Genomic DNA, 16,769 nt, shown 5'->3' with positions numbered 1-16,769 from the left:
GGAATGCTCCAGAAGAGGGGTTTGTTATGCTTTGTTGCGATGGTGCAGCTTTTGGCAATCCAGGCAATGCAGGTTTTGGAATCATAGCAAGAGATCAATTCTGTCAGGTTCTGTGGACAATTTCAGGAGGTATTTGTATTGCCACTAACTACATTGCAGAGGTGCTTGCAGTTGTGTAGGCAATAGAATGTGCAGTAAGATTGTCTTGCAATAAAATTGTCATATGCTCAGATTCCAAGTCAGTGGTGGAAGAATTTAAAAAAGGAAAAATTCCATGATTTATTCATGCTAGATGGGTGAAGGCTTGTCAATCAATAACTGAAATTAGATATATCCATTGTTACAGAGAAATAAACTTTTCTGCAGATGTTATAGCCAAGAATGGGGCAAGACTGAACTTGGGAAAAGTAATACATTATGAAGGAAGACCTGCTTCTCTAATACAAATAGAAATGCCAGATAAGAAATATTACAGATTCTGCTAGTTATATTTTTCTAGTTGCTTGTAGCTTCTCTGTCTAATTTTATTGATCCAATTTAGTGTTTCTTGAAATTCTTGTAAGAACTTTTGTTATTCTTATTAATAAAAATTGTGACTTAGCAAAAAAAAAAAATACAGATGTCTTATTGAGTTTTTCCGCATTATTTTTTAATACTTAATGGAGGATAAGATTGTCAGTAAGAAGAACTTTAAGAACACGTATTGGATAAATATATAATTTTATACATTTTGCTTAGTTACATTTGGGGAAGGAAAATTTTAAATGAGCTATCACAAACCACTTTTACTACCCAACCCATATTACCAATGGTGAACTTTTGAAAAACTTCCAAATGCACAGAAATTATTAAGTTAGTCACGTAACCATTTTTGATGAGATCAAAATACCACCTTATCCCCTCAAAGATTGACCCGTATGTTTCACTGGCTTCTACTTCAATTTAAATAAAGAAAAACCTTTAGAAAAATTAACCCGTCAATGTAATAGGGGTAAACATCTCATCTAGCCTCCTTCTAATTGGAACTTAAGAAACTATTTTCCCCCATGATCTAAATTAACCTTTTCAATCTCCATTCAATCGGAAACATATTACAAATAAAACAATTGATTAAAATACTATTACAAACTAGGCGCAACACAAATCAACATGTGTCAGTAGATATACATGTACTTAAATCTACCGTTATATTTTACTCAAATAAATTTAAAAGAAAATATATGTAATAGAGAAATTGTAATGTCAACTTATATGCATTGCATTTCGGATGCAAATCTCTCTCCTTGCGTTAATGGCTATATTCTACATATATGCTTAAAGGGGGTTTCCCAAACCTCCCTTCTTCTTTTTTCCATTAGTAATATTGTACTGGTGGTTCTATTATACTTCTGGCAATCTAAATCGCATGGACTCACTAGCTTAGACAACTAAGTAATACTGAGGGAAACCAAAATCGCATTGGCTCACTAGCTCAGGTCAGAAAATTAATGAACCAAATTAACCTGACTTAGATAGAATTCTCAGTGCAGGAACACAAAAGAGCAAACCTTAGGAATGTAATACAACGTACTGGAAAGACACTAAAACAAAAGAAATTACAGCCCGGTGCAGAGTACATGTTACTATCTAACCTTAGTGGTAGTATCAATGCTACTGTTGGTAACCAAAATATATCTGCTAAAGTCTTGGAATCTCTCTGGAATAAGTTTCCACACATAATTAAGTTATTTATATGGAAATATCTTAAAGACATAGTTCCAACTAGGAGTAAATTTTTTTAGATATAAACATGACATTAAACTCCACTATATTCTTTGTAATGCCCCTTTTGGAAACTTCTGGTTATTTTTTTATTGATTTCCCTTATCCTAGGTCACTTTGGTTCATAATTTCATAATGTTGTCTGCAGGTTCATAATGCATAATGTATCAGGCAGTATCACTGAATTCAACCTATATCGTTTAATATAATGGAAATTGTTTGGACAATTTGGAAAGCTATGTGTGACATTATCTTTTAGAATGTTGTATGATGAGAGGATCCAAGTATAACAATACAGGTTTATTAGAATTCCTAGTGTTCTAAGAATAATAATTATTGATCCAGGCGCATGGTTGGGAACCACCAAGTCATGATTACTACAAAATTAATTTGGATGATTATTTTGGTAAGGAAACACTTCATGGTGGATTGAATTAATTCTTAGGTTTTTGAAGGGTCTTCTCACGAAGTAAAAATAAGATACTTTAATAGAGGATTAATCGATAATCATTGGAGTGTCTAACTATGAGAAAGTTGCATGCTGGGTTATTGCTATGGGTCATAAGAAAAGTATTCTTGAGTCGGATAGTGAGGTTTTAATAAATTCTATCAATTGGCACGATTCTTGTGTTCACTACAGAAATCAAACAGTCATTCTTTATATTAATTTTTTTGAAAGTTCATACTTTTTGGTATGTCGTATGCAAATCTGTTAACAAATGAAAAAAGTGATGTGATCGATTATGTAATGTGAAGTCTAGATTTGATTTTGAATATTACGAGGATTTACCTGCTGGCGTGGTTGATTCGGTAAACACGTTTAAGAGCATTGCTCGGTTGAATCCACAAGTTTTGCTATCTCAACCTTGTTATCAATGTGAGGTGCGAACAAAACAATATCTTGATTTCTAGTCTACTAAGTCAAGTTTCAGATTGATTAGAATTGTAGTTGAGTATCAGAGATCATCCTTGAAGATTGAAGATCAACGAAGACATTTGGAGAATTTATGTATCAGATATGTGAAGACTGAACCATTCTATTTTACTCACTATACCATCATTTATCTATTGAGACTATGTCGTGTATGACTTATAGCAGATTAACAAAGAAAATATTTCGAGCTAAGCTTGTCTTATGAAAAATTTCGAAATATGATTTAGTGATTGGATGTTTAAAGGTCCTTAACAATATTAGTTCTATGAATTAATTTGTGGATCAATTGAAAATTTCCCATGCAAATAATTATATTACTTGGGAATGTTTCAAACATCAAAAGAGAGAAATATGAATTTACTGAATTTTTGTCCAGGGAAGGTTGGCGAACTCAGTTTGCAAACCCTAGATATATGAGATTCGGAAATACTGGAAGTTGGTGAACCAGTTCGCCAACCATAAGTTCAGCTGGGAACAGTTGGCGAACCTTGGTGAATTGATTTCATCGGTTGGATTAATTGGCTAGAAGTTGGCGGACCCAGTTCACGAACTGTGGTCAACTGAGTTCTGGAGTCTAGTAGGGTTGGAGAACCTGGTTCACGAACCGTAGCACCCTGACTCGTGAACAAGCATTGCGGTTCACAAACCGTTGTACTAATTGTCCCGATAATGTTTAACATATGCATAAATATTTAATTTTATTTTTTTTATTTTTTTAGGAAACTACCCATGGCAAAGGCACACTGGGTAGTGAATTTTATTAAAAATCGGAAAGAAAGAAAGAGGGGGGCTAGGCATTACCTCCCACAAGAAAGGAACAAAAAAGAAAAGTAAAAGACAAAATACTTATTATTTTAATATGTTTTGCATTGCTGAACTCTCTTAATCACTTCTAAGACTTCATTGATTTATTAAACACTTATGTGTTTGAATCATGATTAATTTCTTAGGTGTGTAAATGAACATCAAGTATCTTTTAGTTCTTTGGCCAACTTGTCAACCGAACAATCATTATACACGGTTCAGTAACCGAACCTATGTGTATGGTCTTTTATTGTAGTTTGAAGACCTATTTAGTTTGTTTAATTCTCAAGTTATCTTAGCTTGAATCTAAGCTAACCCTGATCTTTTAAAACTATAAGTAGCGCATCTCCGTCAACTGGGAAAATTAATCCCTGAAACTTTGTGTCCTAGTTGATTATAAAATCGCCTCTATTGACCTTTTAGGTCCACGACTAAAAAGACTTCGCTTGGGGATTCGTGAAGCTAGGTCCGACTATCTTTACCTTAATAGTTCATGAATCCTGATCTTGCTTTCTGTTATCGAGGTTTTCGTAATCTCTTTTGGGCAAGATAGAGAGTAATTACAAAGTTCTTTTTGTCTTAGACTTTGTGATTCCTAAAGATATACATCTAAAGATTGATCATAGTTAATCTTTCGACGATTGTTCTTAGTAGTTAAGAATCTAGGCTACTCTTCGGAAGTCGTAAGTTCCGGACCCGTGAGGTTTGCTAGCTTGCTATTGCAGACATATTTCCACACCTTGATCTTTGATCTAAACGGAAATCAAATAGGCTTAATATCTGTTTGAGGCAGATTGGTATTAAAAGTCTTCATTTCTGCTGAAGCAACTCTTAGGATGTAAAGGACATCAGCTAATGGAATCAAGTGCGCAGAACCTTGCACGGTTCAAGAGACGTAAGGAGCGCGACTGTAAATGAATTGCTTGGAGAGTGGATTCGGTCTCAACTACATTACAATTCGAAGTCTGATAGTATGCTAGTGTCTGTAGCGGCTTAATACAATGTGGTGTTCAATTTGGACGAGGTCCAGGGGTTTTTCTGTTATTGTTGTTTCCTCGTTAACAAAATTTATGGTGTCTTGTGTTTTTCCTTTTCCGCATTATATTGTTTATCTTTATAACTGGATTCACATAGGTTTATACGTATTCAATTAAGTAGACACGCCCGCTTAATTATAATCGATTACGAGATTAGTTTCTTGTAAAATTCGTATATCTTAGATAACAAGTTTAATCACTTGACACAACTCCAATTGAATTATTTGGATACGACTAAGATATTTGATTTTTGAGATCGTCCAAGTACTCTGCTTAACAATCAGGTTCACGGACCTTGTGTATATATATATACTGATCGAGTAGAGGTTGAGATATTAACTCTATACATATTGTGAAGGATCATTAAATTGGTCTACTTGCAATTGTGTTAAATTTCTCATAAAAGCTGGATGTATTTAGTTTCCGTGCGTTTTTAATAATGACTTCATAATTATACTTATCTTTGTTGGAAACTTAGGGTATGGAATCGAAACATCGATGGCTTGAAGTCGCGTAATCGCTTTCCTTAAAACGTTATTTGCTCCTACTCACTAAGAGTTTGTTGCAGGTTCAAGTGCAAACCATTTCCCAGACTACAATCAAGCCTTTGCATGATCGGCGATCAACAATAATCGACGAATCACCCTTAAACTCTAATTAGTATTTACTACTCGTTTAGGAAAGAGGGAGAAGAGTTAGAATCATATCTCTAAATATTTCTTGAACATCCTTTTATAGATTTCAAACAGAATAGAAACGTCTCTTCAAAACCTACACCAGGAGACATATCTCTTATGCCTTAGATCACTTCATATGGACACGTCTCTTCAAGTCCAAAACTGAAATGTCCATTTAACCATTTATGCCTTTTCAAACCAAAACAGCAACATACTGTCTATTCCCCTATTTCTCGCAGGTTACATAACTAATCATATATACATTTAATCTAAACCTAACTGAATATTGATCAGATATTCAACAATCTTATCCTATTGATGAAGTTTTATTGTGAAAGTAAAAAAAAAAAGAATTGACGTCCACTTCAACCCTGTTGATAGGAAAACAATTTAACATAGCATGAGGTCTTTCACCGATCCTTGACAATCACGAATGACTTGCAAATTCGTTGGAAAATGCTAGCGTATATATGAAGGGCAGAATTATGCTGACTAGGCTACCACCACCCATTGCCTTTAATGTCCCAATCTCCAAAAGCAATAGTGAGCCTGCAACTTTGTCGAGATAACAATATCGTGTCCTTCTGTGAATGGTCTAGTATAGATACTATCAACTCCACCACGTGTACTTTGCATGCCAAAAGAATAATAGACGTGTCAAGCACCGAAACACATCGTAACCTGCTCTCCCCAACACCCCACTCACTCTCTATCTCATCTTCTTCTCACTCTCTCTCAGTGTCAAATCTTATCGAAACAATGGCGTACCGCAGCCCCGGCCACCACCAAACAAGGCGAAGTGATCGAGTCAACAATATCTCCTCCACCACAGCTGCTGCCTCAGAAACCTCACCCACCAGAGCAAGCAGAATCCAACCATCCACAACATCAAGTGGGAGTGTACAAGGACAAGTGATGGGATTCATGACATTGCTAATATCAGGAGGAATATTACTATGCTTAACAGGAATAACGTTGACTGGTACAGTACTAGGCATGATATTTTTGCACCATTGATTATAATATCAAGTCCAATTTGGTTCCCGATTGGCGCAATTTTGTTATTTTGTACTGTTTGTTTGCTATGGGTTTGTGGTATTGGTGCTGGATTGATATTTGGATTGCCTTGGATGTATAAGTATTTTAGAGGAAGACATCCACTTGGTTCTGATCGGATTGATCATGCTAGGAATCGGATTTTGGGGACTGCTTCTCAGATGAGAGACTATGCTTGGGAGTATGGTGGGTATATACAAAGTAAGGTTAAAGATGTTGCTCCTGGAGCTTAGTTTTACCAATTCCATTGCAAAAGAGTACACTCGCACCTCTCTGTTTTGGCTGCTGTTCTTTTTTTCCTTTTTTAAGTAATAATGAAACTTTTTGTTGATGGTTTTGAGCTCAAATCTTTGAATTTTTCCGGGCATATCTGGTCATGATCGATGAGATTTCAACTGGATGAGATTTCTTGGCTGTGTTCATTGGTCGAGCAAAAAAAAGAACATTTGGCTGGCTATTGTTCATTTTTGCGAAAAAAAAATGTTGAAATGGCCCATGCAGGTCTCGAACCTGCGACCTTCGCGTTATTAGCACGACGCTCTAACCAACTGAGCTAATGGGCCAACTTGTTGTGTTCTCGTACCTAAAATAAATCACCTAAATGCTCGTCATTTTGCCCGTTACAAGACTGATTTCTGAGTAACAATAAACAAATAGATATTGACCAAGAAGAGATCCTTGGCCAGCTGAAAGATCAAATTGTTTGATCAAACTTTATTCCATGAAGCTAATTATCTAACTACATGCACTTAGTTTGTCACAACTCAAAGCTAAAATCATGCACGAAACTCCAAAATGAAAACCACAGAACTAGAGAATTTTTTTTCATTCTCCATGAAAGACAGTCACTACAGTTAAATATGATTATAGGACAGCAGTATATAAGTACTTATTTCCATTAACAGCAAATGGAAAATCATAAAAATTCTGCATCTGAGCACTTCGCGGTGACCTTGGCATCTCTCCAACCTGATGCCCTTGGCTGTCGTAGTAAATTACACCAGAAAAATCAGGTGGCTGACACTTCTCACCCATCATTATGCTCTTTTGCCATAAAACATCTTTCCCTGCAGACCGTTTATTGTCACCAATTAATCTTTTCTTCTGAAGAAACGGAATTACCTTTACCCGAACAGTAGATTGGATCTGCTTTTGCGATGTTGATAAAAATTCCGATATAGATTTCGATACCAAACTCGGGCTGATACTTTTCGGTTCCATTTTTTTCAATAGTTGGTTAACATGCTTGATGCATAGAGCTATAAGAACCGTTGTCTTCCTCTGGAAAGACTCGATGAGAACCGTTGTGGATTTTCCGGTGGTCCGCAAATTGCCTGATAGCTTTGAACCTACCATGTTTTCTTGAAACAACGAGTGTAAAGTCTCTGAGAAAGTATGTTCTTCTTCAATACCATGAGTTTCTCATTTTGATAGAATAAGAATGTGAATATATATAGACCCCCAGAAAGTATCTAACCTTGAGAATACGCATGGGTGGTTACAAAACAAAATTTAAGAATATTGAGGATTAAAATAATTTTGGAATGACATTTGTATTACTCCACTGAGGTCAAATGATACGATTTGTGTACATAAAATATTCTTTTTTGAGGTACAAATATTGCAATTTTGAGTTGAATTATAACCAACCAGAGAAAGGGAGAGGGGGTTGTGTTTAGCCATAAACGTCACGAGGTCTGACTTACCCACTTGAAGTTTGGAAGGTGCCTTCAAGTTGCTGCCTCCACCCTTGAATTTATTTAATTGGAGTGATTTTATGGCAGGAGGAAGAATGATGTAGACCGTTGATATTGCCTTTTCATGACTCAAGAGGTTCATTGCGGGGTGACCTAATTCATGCACTACCACCCCTTTTCTCACGATGCACACAGTTCATGCACTATCCGTATCACTTTCATGCGTTATCGAGTCCGAGCGCTCTTTTTTATCAAGGGCGGATACAAATGCTCTTATCTGTTTTGACCTTTTTGCAAATATTATAAGATATCATCCAACTATAACTCTTCTATGTCATTTTTTTGTTTTTTTTTTGGCAGCCGTTATTTCATTTGTTAATACTAGTACATAGGAAATGCGATTTCGTATCTTCTTGGGGTTATGCAAGTTCATGCCGTTGTTTTGAGAAGCATGAAGTGTTTTAGTACCCTGACAGTGGGTTTGAACTTTTCAAACAAAGAAAAAAAAACACTTCCTTTAGCATCTCCCTGCAAATGATCCGGAGATTCTCAGTGAGTCATTGATACTTTCATACCTAAATTATTGCAACTTGACCATCCCTTCCAGATGATGAAAAGCAGGCAATAGATTTTGGTCACAAGTATCCATATACCGGTTGTATGTATGGTCCAAGTCATTTGGAAGAGTTGGAACCAAAATTTTGGGTTGAATGTTGAATCCTGAGCAGTAAGTTGAAAGTTGAAACTAAACTAGTATGTTTTTTACAAGTGAAAACATCAACTCAATTGATCTATAAAATGTTGTATGTGAACCAAAAACTACACCCCTAGAATATATGGACAAAACTATTTATAGATACTAATTTCAGCTCTTGAAAACTACACAGGTGTTAAGTCTGTTAGACTGGGGCTAATGCAGCTCTCTCACCATTGCCGACCTCTCCCACCAAGCCTTCTTGCTAGCTGCCAATCTTTTTGCACTGCACCAAAAGCAAAGAAAATATCAAATAATGAGCTATGTTCAACATCAGAGTTTTGTCATTAAATGGAAGCAGCAAATATCAAATGCAAGAACAGTATTGAGAAATAATTACACACTAGGAAAAAAAATTTATCTGCAAAACAAGTAGGATTATGTTAGATTCCTGAATAGGATATCATGGTCGAAGGTTATCCTTAAATCTAGGTTAGGCAATCGTCCATTCCAAGTATCACACAAAATAATAAGATCCAACATGGTTATAGCTAGAGTGCTTGTGCCCAAGCCATAGGAGAAGGAGGCCCTTATTCTCTTATCCGTAAGCTGCTCTACTGGAGGCCTCAAATATAGAAAACATAATGCTGATTAAAGAAAGTTGAGATATCTGGAGGATGCCGTGCATAAGTAGACAGAATATTTCCCCCACAGATAAATTTAATGGAAAGTGAGGAATCTATGCATCTATAACCAATACAAGAAGTTACAAATGTGGAGGTTAGCTATAAGACAGAAAAATGTTGCTAACCATGAGTAACTTGAGGTCATACACCCAGACATTTTTCTTTCCTCTGGAGTTTAAGGTTCAAAAATGTTTTCAGGTTGTTCATTGGTTTAAGAAAAAGAGGCAGAACCTGGAAATGCTTGTAATAGAAGGTTGTTGACACTTAAGTTATTTTGTTAGCATTAAGCAAAGAGATATTTGGTTGTTCGGATGATAACAGAAAGGCGTGAAGCAAGGTTACAACAACTTATGAATTTGACTTATTACGACTGTTTTATTACGTGCTGTATTCAACAAAAGGTGCCATTTTTGAACTTTCCTAAGATCTGTAATCATTTAATTGTGCGAGAATAAGCAAAACACATAGAGGATGAAGATCATCATGTCATTAGGATTGACTAAGAGTCTAAAAAGGGAACGAAATTTTCCATATTGGAAATCAAACTTACTGATTGTCACACGCTTTGCATGGATCGCGCAAAGCTGAGTATCTTCAAACTGGTGAATCAGAAAAGCTTCAGCTGCCTACAGGAAACAACATTACATGATATACAATTAATGATTCATATTGACAACGCAGGAGTGCACAGAAAACCGCCCATACAGGCAAGAATTCACGAAGCAAGGCTAAAAATCTTCTGAAATATGCATAACCTACCCCTTTCCAAAAACTTAAGACGTGCAAGCACATGCAAGATGAAACATTAGAAAATGTGCACAAACACACAGAAAAGTTTACATGTAGACACGTAATACGTGGGATGCATCTGAGGAGAAGTTAGAGGGTTCATATGATATAACATTGGTTGACAACATATTCTAGGCCAAAGATAAATTGTCTAGTCTAACTGCAGGATTGACCTTTGGTAATAGGATCTCCACATTAGCCGATTTGACTTGAAGATATTAGAGGGAAACTTAAGAGTTCCTGCTTACTTCCTTCAATTTCATTCTTAAATCAATGTTAAGAATGCAAAGCTGCTATTGAATCTTCAATCACTATCTTCCCTTTTGTATAATTTATCCTTGTACTAGTCTGAAAAAAATGGCCTATACTGTCGAAGTTTTCAGGAATATAGGTACTCTTGTTGTAACTGAACTGACTGAAGTCTAAAATAGAGTACATTCAGCTAATTCTGAGGCACAATGATAGTGTTTCCTCAATCTAAATCATCTCTACTAGTCTGGTCCCCGTCGTTTAAACTTTCAGCAAAACAGTTGGAGCACAATTGTTTAGGTAATTGTAGTTTCTCATGAGCACTTCTAAGACAAACAAATCCTTTCAAATCAACTAGAGATAAAATCTATATTACAATTGACAGCTCCACAGTAAAGAAAGATACATGAGTGTGCACATACACCATAATTGAATAACTTGCATAGTTTAAAAATAAAATACCTCCTGAAGTGCGGTTAAAGCTTCTGCTTGCCAACGATCAACATCTTTGCTAAAATTGTTGGTGATCTCTTTCACCTAAGACAAATATATAATAGTACATTTAACATCAACCCAAAACATATGCCTAAAAAAAAAAAAAATCAACCCAAAACACAAAATACTAACAAACCCAGTAAATTCAACAAGTAAAACACATATCCTACGTCAGATTCTACTCACAGTAAATCATTTATTTATTTCATTGAAGCATTTATGCAAACACTTTTGGAAGCATTTGAGTAAAATCGAAATTTAGACCCAAGAAATCGAAAATAGACCTACAATTCTAATAAAAGGGGCTCTTGGCAATAAAAGATCAAAACTCTTCTGAAATTTCCGTATCTCTTTAAGTGCCACTGTTCCTGGCTTATGTCTATACGGCTTCCTCTGAGCCGCCTGCGGCTGCAACAGCAACAACATCAACCAAAATTCTACATAAATAAATAAAACGGCACTTGGATCTTCAGGAGAGATAAAGACAGACAGGGTACCTGAGAACTTGAACTAGGTGGTTGTTGACCTGGAATATGGAATATGAAAATTAGGGTTTCTGAAAATTTGTTCAAACCAATAAATCAAGCATTAGAGAAAGAGATGTTACCGGGGACACCTCCGCTCCTTCTAGCGAAATGTTTTTTTCTCGACATGGCTGCAATGGAGATGAAGAGGTCGAAAGAACCAGAGGGAGAGATTTAGATTTAGAGAGGGAAAAAAATGCAATAGTTTGATACCAAAATTTCGGGGTGATTTTCCCGCTCGAAAATCTCTCGGAGCGGGGGAGATTTTGAAATAAAGTAGTTTTGATTAGTCGGACGTTGGGTCCCACCACAACGTCTGATGGGTGGTTGTCATGGGATGGGAGGATTTTGAAGAGACCTGTTTTCAAGCATATTCAAATTATGAGCCCAACCTACGTTGTTTGAAATTTTGCCTAGATTTAGCTGATAACTCGGAGGTTCGGCTGATAACTTTTCAGCCGAACTTAGGTAAATGTATGTCTCGAAACATTTAAGTATACCTTGAAAATAGGTTTCATTTTGAATTAAATCTGCTACAAACCCCACTCGTCCATAGGTCATAGTATCATACTCACTTCTTTCCATCCAGGTACAGACCCAGGATTTTCCCTTTGGCAGGGGATGAAATGCCACTGATTGGCAAGGCGGTCGGACGCTGTCAATTTTTATTAAAATGAATCACATAACTAATGGGCAACTATGATTTGCATACAGAGTACTAAACAAATAGACAAAGAATGAACAAACATAATAATTAAAAGAGATTAGAGAATCGAAATTACGGTTTATAAAGTAAAACTGGGAGACAAATGTGACGAGCAGGAGAAGGTGTTCTGATTTTCTCAAGATTTCATTTTCAATTTCGCATGTCGTAGACTAAAATTATCTTAACAAACTAAACAAACATTTTTTATATTTTTACCTTGACAAAATTTTGTTGGGTGAAAATCAGGAACAAGTTATAGCCTAGGTTATCCTCTTGACAGGTCCGTCTCTACTCCCATGTAAATGACTAAATTCAAAAGCATATTCCGATAACAGTAGAAGTGCTCTTCTGCTTCTCCAGAAGTCAGAATTAAATAAGAATACATGTTTCACAAAAGTTAATCTTTTTTACTTCATTTTAAAGTTTTGTTTCCGAATTAATTTTTGGTTTTTCAATCTCTAGAAGTCAAAAAATTATTTTTCAAGATACAACCAAACAACCTATATGTTTAAAATGATGATCTTTTTTTGGAAGCTATGAATCTTATCTTAATGTTGATAGAGCACTGCTCGGTCGAACTCATAAGTTTTGTTATCTCAATCTTGTTGCCAAGGTTAGTTGAACAAAACTATATCCTGATTACTAGTCTACTAAGTCAAATCTCGGACTAGGTATAAAAGTTGGTAGTTGAGTATCAAACATCACTGAATAACCCTCGAAGACTAAAAATCGACAAAAACATTTGGAGAACTTCATCAACAAAGGTATGTGAAGACTGAACCATTTTATTTACTCACAAGCTATATCATTTTATCTATATGAGACTATGTCGTATGACTTCTAATAGATTTATTGCAAATAAGAAATTTTCGAGTCAAGCTTATCTTGTTAAACATCTCGAAATATGATTTAAGCAATGGACAGTCCTTAGCAATCTTAGTTTGAAATAATTTATTGTTCAAGAACTAATATTGTGGATCATTTGAAAATTGCCGAAGCAATGAAATTTATATCTATGGCAAATGAGAAGGTTTCAAACATCAAAAGAGAGTTTTTTAGAACCATTGAAATTTGGACTTGGGGTAGGTTGGCGAACCATCTCACAAACCATATATATCTAATGTTCAGAATACAGGAAGGTTGGCGAAACAGTTTGCAAACCATAAGGTTATGAAATGGAACAGTTTACGAACCCAATTCACGAGCTGTGGTGATCTGAATTGGTGGTTTAGCCAACGGTTCACGAACTGGGTTTGTGAATCGTAGGCATATGAGTTCGGGAACGAGTGAACGGTTCACGAACCGTAGCACCCTGAATTCACCAACCGTCCCTGTGAATATTAGCAGACGCTCAAAGGCTATTTTTATAAACCTGTTTAGCATTGCTATGACTCTTTAAAGCACTTCTAAGACATCATTAATCACTAAAACACCTTGTGTATGTGCATCTTGATCAAATTCTGAAGTGTTTAAATGAACACCAAATTGCTTACTAGTTCGAAAAACATATTTTCCAAAAACTATTATTTTACACGGTTCACGTACCCGGACCACCGTGTATATTCTTCTATGTGATTTCAAGACAAACTCCTCACATGCTTAGATTTTCATCTAAACAAATAGACTGTTTGCTTGAATCTTAAGTTTATCTTAGTTTGAATTCTAAGCAACTCTCAGTCTTGAAAATCTATAAATAGAGGCACTCATTCAACTGGGAATGCTAACATGTCATATGACATATCACATACAAAGGCTGGTTACATCACAAATGGGGTGATAAATTTAGGGTTATGGTCTAGTGGTCTTCAACATCGTGTGAGTATCAGCCTACCCACACAGAGAGAGAATAGTTGATCATGATGAGTCAGCTATGTAAGATAGACTCAACTATCGATTTATCCTTAGTTATTCCTGGGATTTAGGTGAAGGAATTGGTCCTCTATCCTTATCATTATCCCACCGACTAGAGATTAGGGTTTTGAAGAGATATAAATAGGTCAATGATCAATCATTATAAATACATATAATAGTTAAAACATAATAATATAACAAGTTCTCTGCATCACACTTTCTCTCTTAGAGTCTCTTCTTCTGCAACTATCTCCAACTAAAAAACTTTAATCTCACATTTTTTGGCTTCCCTCGCTAGACCAACCATACATCTACATATGCGTCCGAAATAGTGTTTGAATGGCCATTACCTTGGTTTAGGCAAAGACTGTTTGTCATTAGCCTCCCATCCTCACAGTCGAACTAGTCATATTACCCGACTAACCCTTTTATATTTTTCGGCATACATACAAAGAGTTGTTGAAAGTCGAACATAATCATATATAATAGTTTACGACTTCTACTAATATTGGAATTTGACAGGTTTGCAAACCTCTGACGGTTCGTGAAGTCAGCGCGCACGGGTTTGCAAACCATAACAATTCTCAAAAGTTGGGCCACATGGGTAATGTTAGATAACATTAGTGCAATGTTGATAATTCGAAGTCCATAGTAAACTATATTTCAGAAATTCATACACTCAAGTTGTAGGGAAACTAGTATATTATTCCTTAATACTTTAATCATAATATAATAACCAAGTCACCAGTATTAAGTCATTGTGAAAATTTTTTACTTCTTATGTCGTATTTTTATTAAATACGGACTTGAAAGAACCAATGATAAAAGTATAACAAGTCAATTATGTAGTTACTAACATCGAACTGAAGGATGGTGTTTTCGTTGTTGCCGACACGTCTTCAGGTTCTTTGCGAGTAACAAGTGTAAGTATCAACATTTCTATGTTCCTATTCTAACCTAACAAAGTTGACTCTAGTAATCAAATCAAGCGACTCTGAGTTTTGGAACTAAACTTGACAACCACACTTGACATACCAGCGCTTGATGGGTTCAACAGAATAAGTCTCTAACACTTCTACTCCTACTATTGCTAGTGAAAATCCCAACTTGATTTTTTTGGTTTCTAATTTTGTACATTAAAAGGAGAGGGTACCGAGTACACTACTAAATTTTTTGTTCGTAACCTGTATAGGAAAAACCTAATACAATTGCAAGTAGATGTAAATTAAAGATCCTTGAAAAGTATATAAAGAGAGTTTTTCTCTTTCTCTTCCACAATCAATATGTGTAGACTAAGAAGTCCATGAACCTGATTGGGTAAAAGAATTCTTGGACGATCTCACAAATCAATATCCAAGATCAATTTAGTCGTAAGGATCTTAATTCAAACAAGTATAAAACTTGCGATATATGTGTCAAGATACGAAATCAACAAGAGAGAATTTTATTTTTATCTCAATTAGTAAGGACTTAAACTACCTATATTGATTAAGTACTACTTGTACTAATCCTATTATAAATATATAACAATATAATGCGAAAAAAGAAAACACAAGAAACCAAAAAATTTATTCACGAGGAAAATTGTACCTGCAGAAAAATCCCGAGACCTTGTCCAGATTTGAACACCAAATTGTATTAAGACGCTAAATACACTAGCCTATTATTATACATAAGGCTGGAATGTAGTTGAGACCGAATTAACCCTCCAAGCAACTCAGATACAGTCGTGATCCTCACGTCTCTTGAACCTTGCAAGGTTCTACGCAATTGATTTCCTTAGGTGACGCCCTTTACATCCGAAGAGTTGCTTCAACCTAAGTGTAGTCTTTTGATACCAATATGCCTCTAATAGATAAGCATATTTGATTTCCCTTTTGATCTTTCGATCTATGTTTGGAAATTTGTTTGCAATAGACTAAGTCCAGCAAACCTCGTGAATTCGGAACACTTACACTCAGTAAGTTGAGAAGCCTGGATAACTAACCACGTCCCTATAAAAATCCAAACAAACTGAATAAGAGTTAAATATTTATCTTGGGGAATCACAATGTATGAGACGAAGAGATTTTGCGATTTTTATCTATCTCGTTACTGATATGAGATAACAAGAACCTCGAAGATCAATAAGAACAAGATCAGGATATACGAATTAGTTAAACGATAGTTCGACCCGGCTTCACGAATCCATGAATAAAATATTTAAGTCGTAACCTAATTATATTTCTCAGAGGAAATCTAGATTTGTAGAAGACGAATCTAGCAAGCAATTGTGACGTAGAAGTGTTAGGGATTGGAAAATCTTCTTGCATGAGTCTCTATATTTATATACTTTCAAGGATCTAGGTAGCTTTGAATTCAAGCTAAGAATAACTTGATATCCAAGTAAACACTTTCTCAGTTTAGATGAAATTCTTATTAGGAATTCATGTAAGCACGTGAGAAGTCCGTCTTAAAATTACACAGCAGAATATACACCATGGTCCAGGGTTCTGGAACCGTGTATAATGATAATTCGTATTGTCAAATATGTCTTTTAAACTTTCAAGCATAAGTCGTGGTCATTAACATCAAGACTTAAACCATGATTCACAAACACATAGTGATTTTTAAATTACGAGGGTACCCAAATACACCACGCTTTTTCGTTTCAACCTATAAGTCCGATACCAAGTGTGATCGTCTAGGACAAAGTCGAGACAATAAAACAGCAAGGTATTCACTTGATAATAGTTACAATCAAATGCCGATTTACTATAGGATCAATATTAAGTGATTAAGATTTAACGTACTAGTATATTTACTTTTA

General features: G+C 35.5%; 2 protein-coding genes, 1 long non-coding RNA gene and 1 other non-coding gene across 5 annotated transcripts; 1 reads left to right on the top strand and 3 right to left on the bottom strand.

The window, feature by feature from the left end:
• The first annotated feature begins 5,904 nt into the window (after nt 1-5,904).
• LOC113273921 lies at nt 5,905-6,616 on the top strand. Its single transcript, XR_003322674.1, has 2 exons — nt 5,905-6,195; nt 6,403-6,616. It is a non-coding gene; the product is annotated as an uncharacterized LOC113273921 (long non-coding RNA).
• Nucleotides 6,617-6,758: 142 nt separating this feature from the next.
• TRNAI-AAU lies at nt 6,759-6,832 on the bottom strand. Its single transcript has one exon. It is a non-coding gene; the product is annotated as a tRNA-Ile (tRNA).
• Nucleotides 6,833-7,133: 301 nt separating this feature from the next.
• Nucleotides 7,134-7,625, bottom strand: LOC113272584. Its single transcript, XM_026522399.1, has one exon. It carries the CDS (start codon nt 7,623-7,625, stop codon nt 7,134-7,136), a length of 492 nt encoding a protein of 163 aa, XP_026378184.1.
• Nucleotides 7,626-8,672: 1,047 nt separating this feature from the next.
• Nucleotides 8,673-11,621, bottom strand: LOC113273920 (histone H3-like centromeric protein cnp1). 2 transcript variants are annotated; one of them, XM_026523488.1, is made up of 6 exons: nt 11,487-11,621; nt 11,377-11,405; nt 11,168-11,287; nt 10,847-10,921; nt 9,897-9,972; nt 8,673-8,946 (listed from the first exon to the last, which is right to left on the bottom strand). In XM_026523488.1, exons 1-6 carry the CDS (start codon nt 11,530-11,532, stop codon nt 8,891-8,893), a joined length of 402 nt encoding a protein of 133 aa, XP_026379273.1. In that variant the 5' UTR covers nt 11,533-11,621; the 3' UTR covers nt 8,673-8,890. The 2 variants fall into 2 exon arrangements, with proteins under 2 accessions (XP_026379273.1, XP_026379274.1); XM_026523489.1 differs by having other exon boundaries at nt 11,168-11,281.
• Nucleotides 11,622-16,769: the final 5,148 nt, after the last annotated feature.

Source organism: Papaver somniferum, chromosome 4, assembly GCF_003573695.1.
Source record: "Papaver somniferum cultivar HN1 chromosome 4, ASM357369v1, whole genome shotgun sequence".
Classification (NCBI taxonomy): domain Eukaryota; kingdom Viridiplantae; phylum Streptophyta; class Magnoliopsida; order Ranunculales; family Papaveraceae; genus Papaver; species Papaver somniferum.
This window is presented reverse-complemented; position numbering and strand designations above follow the sequence as displayed.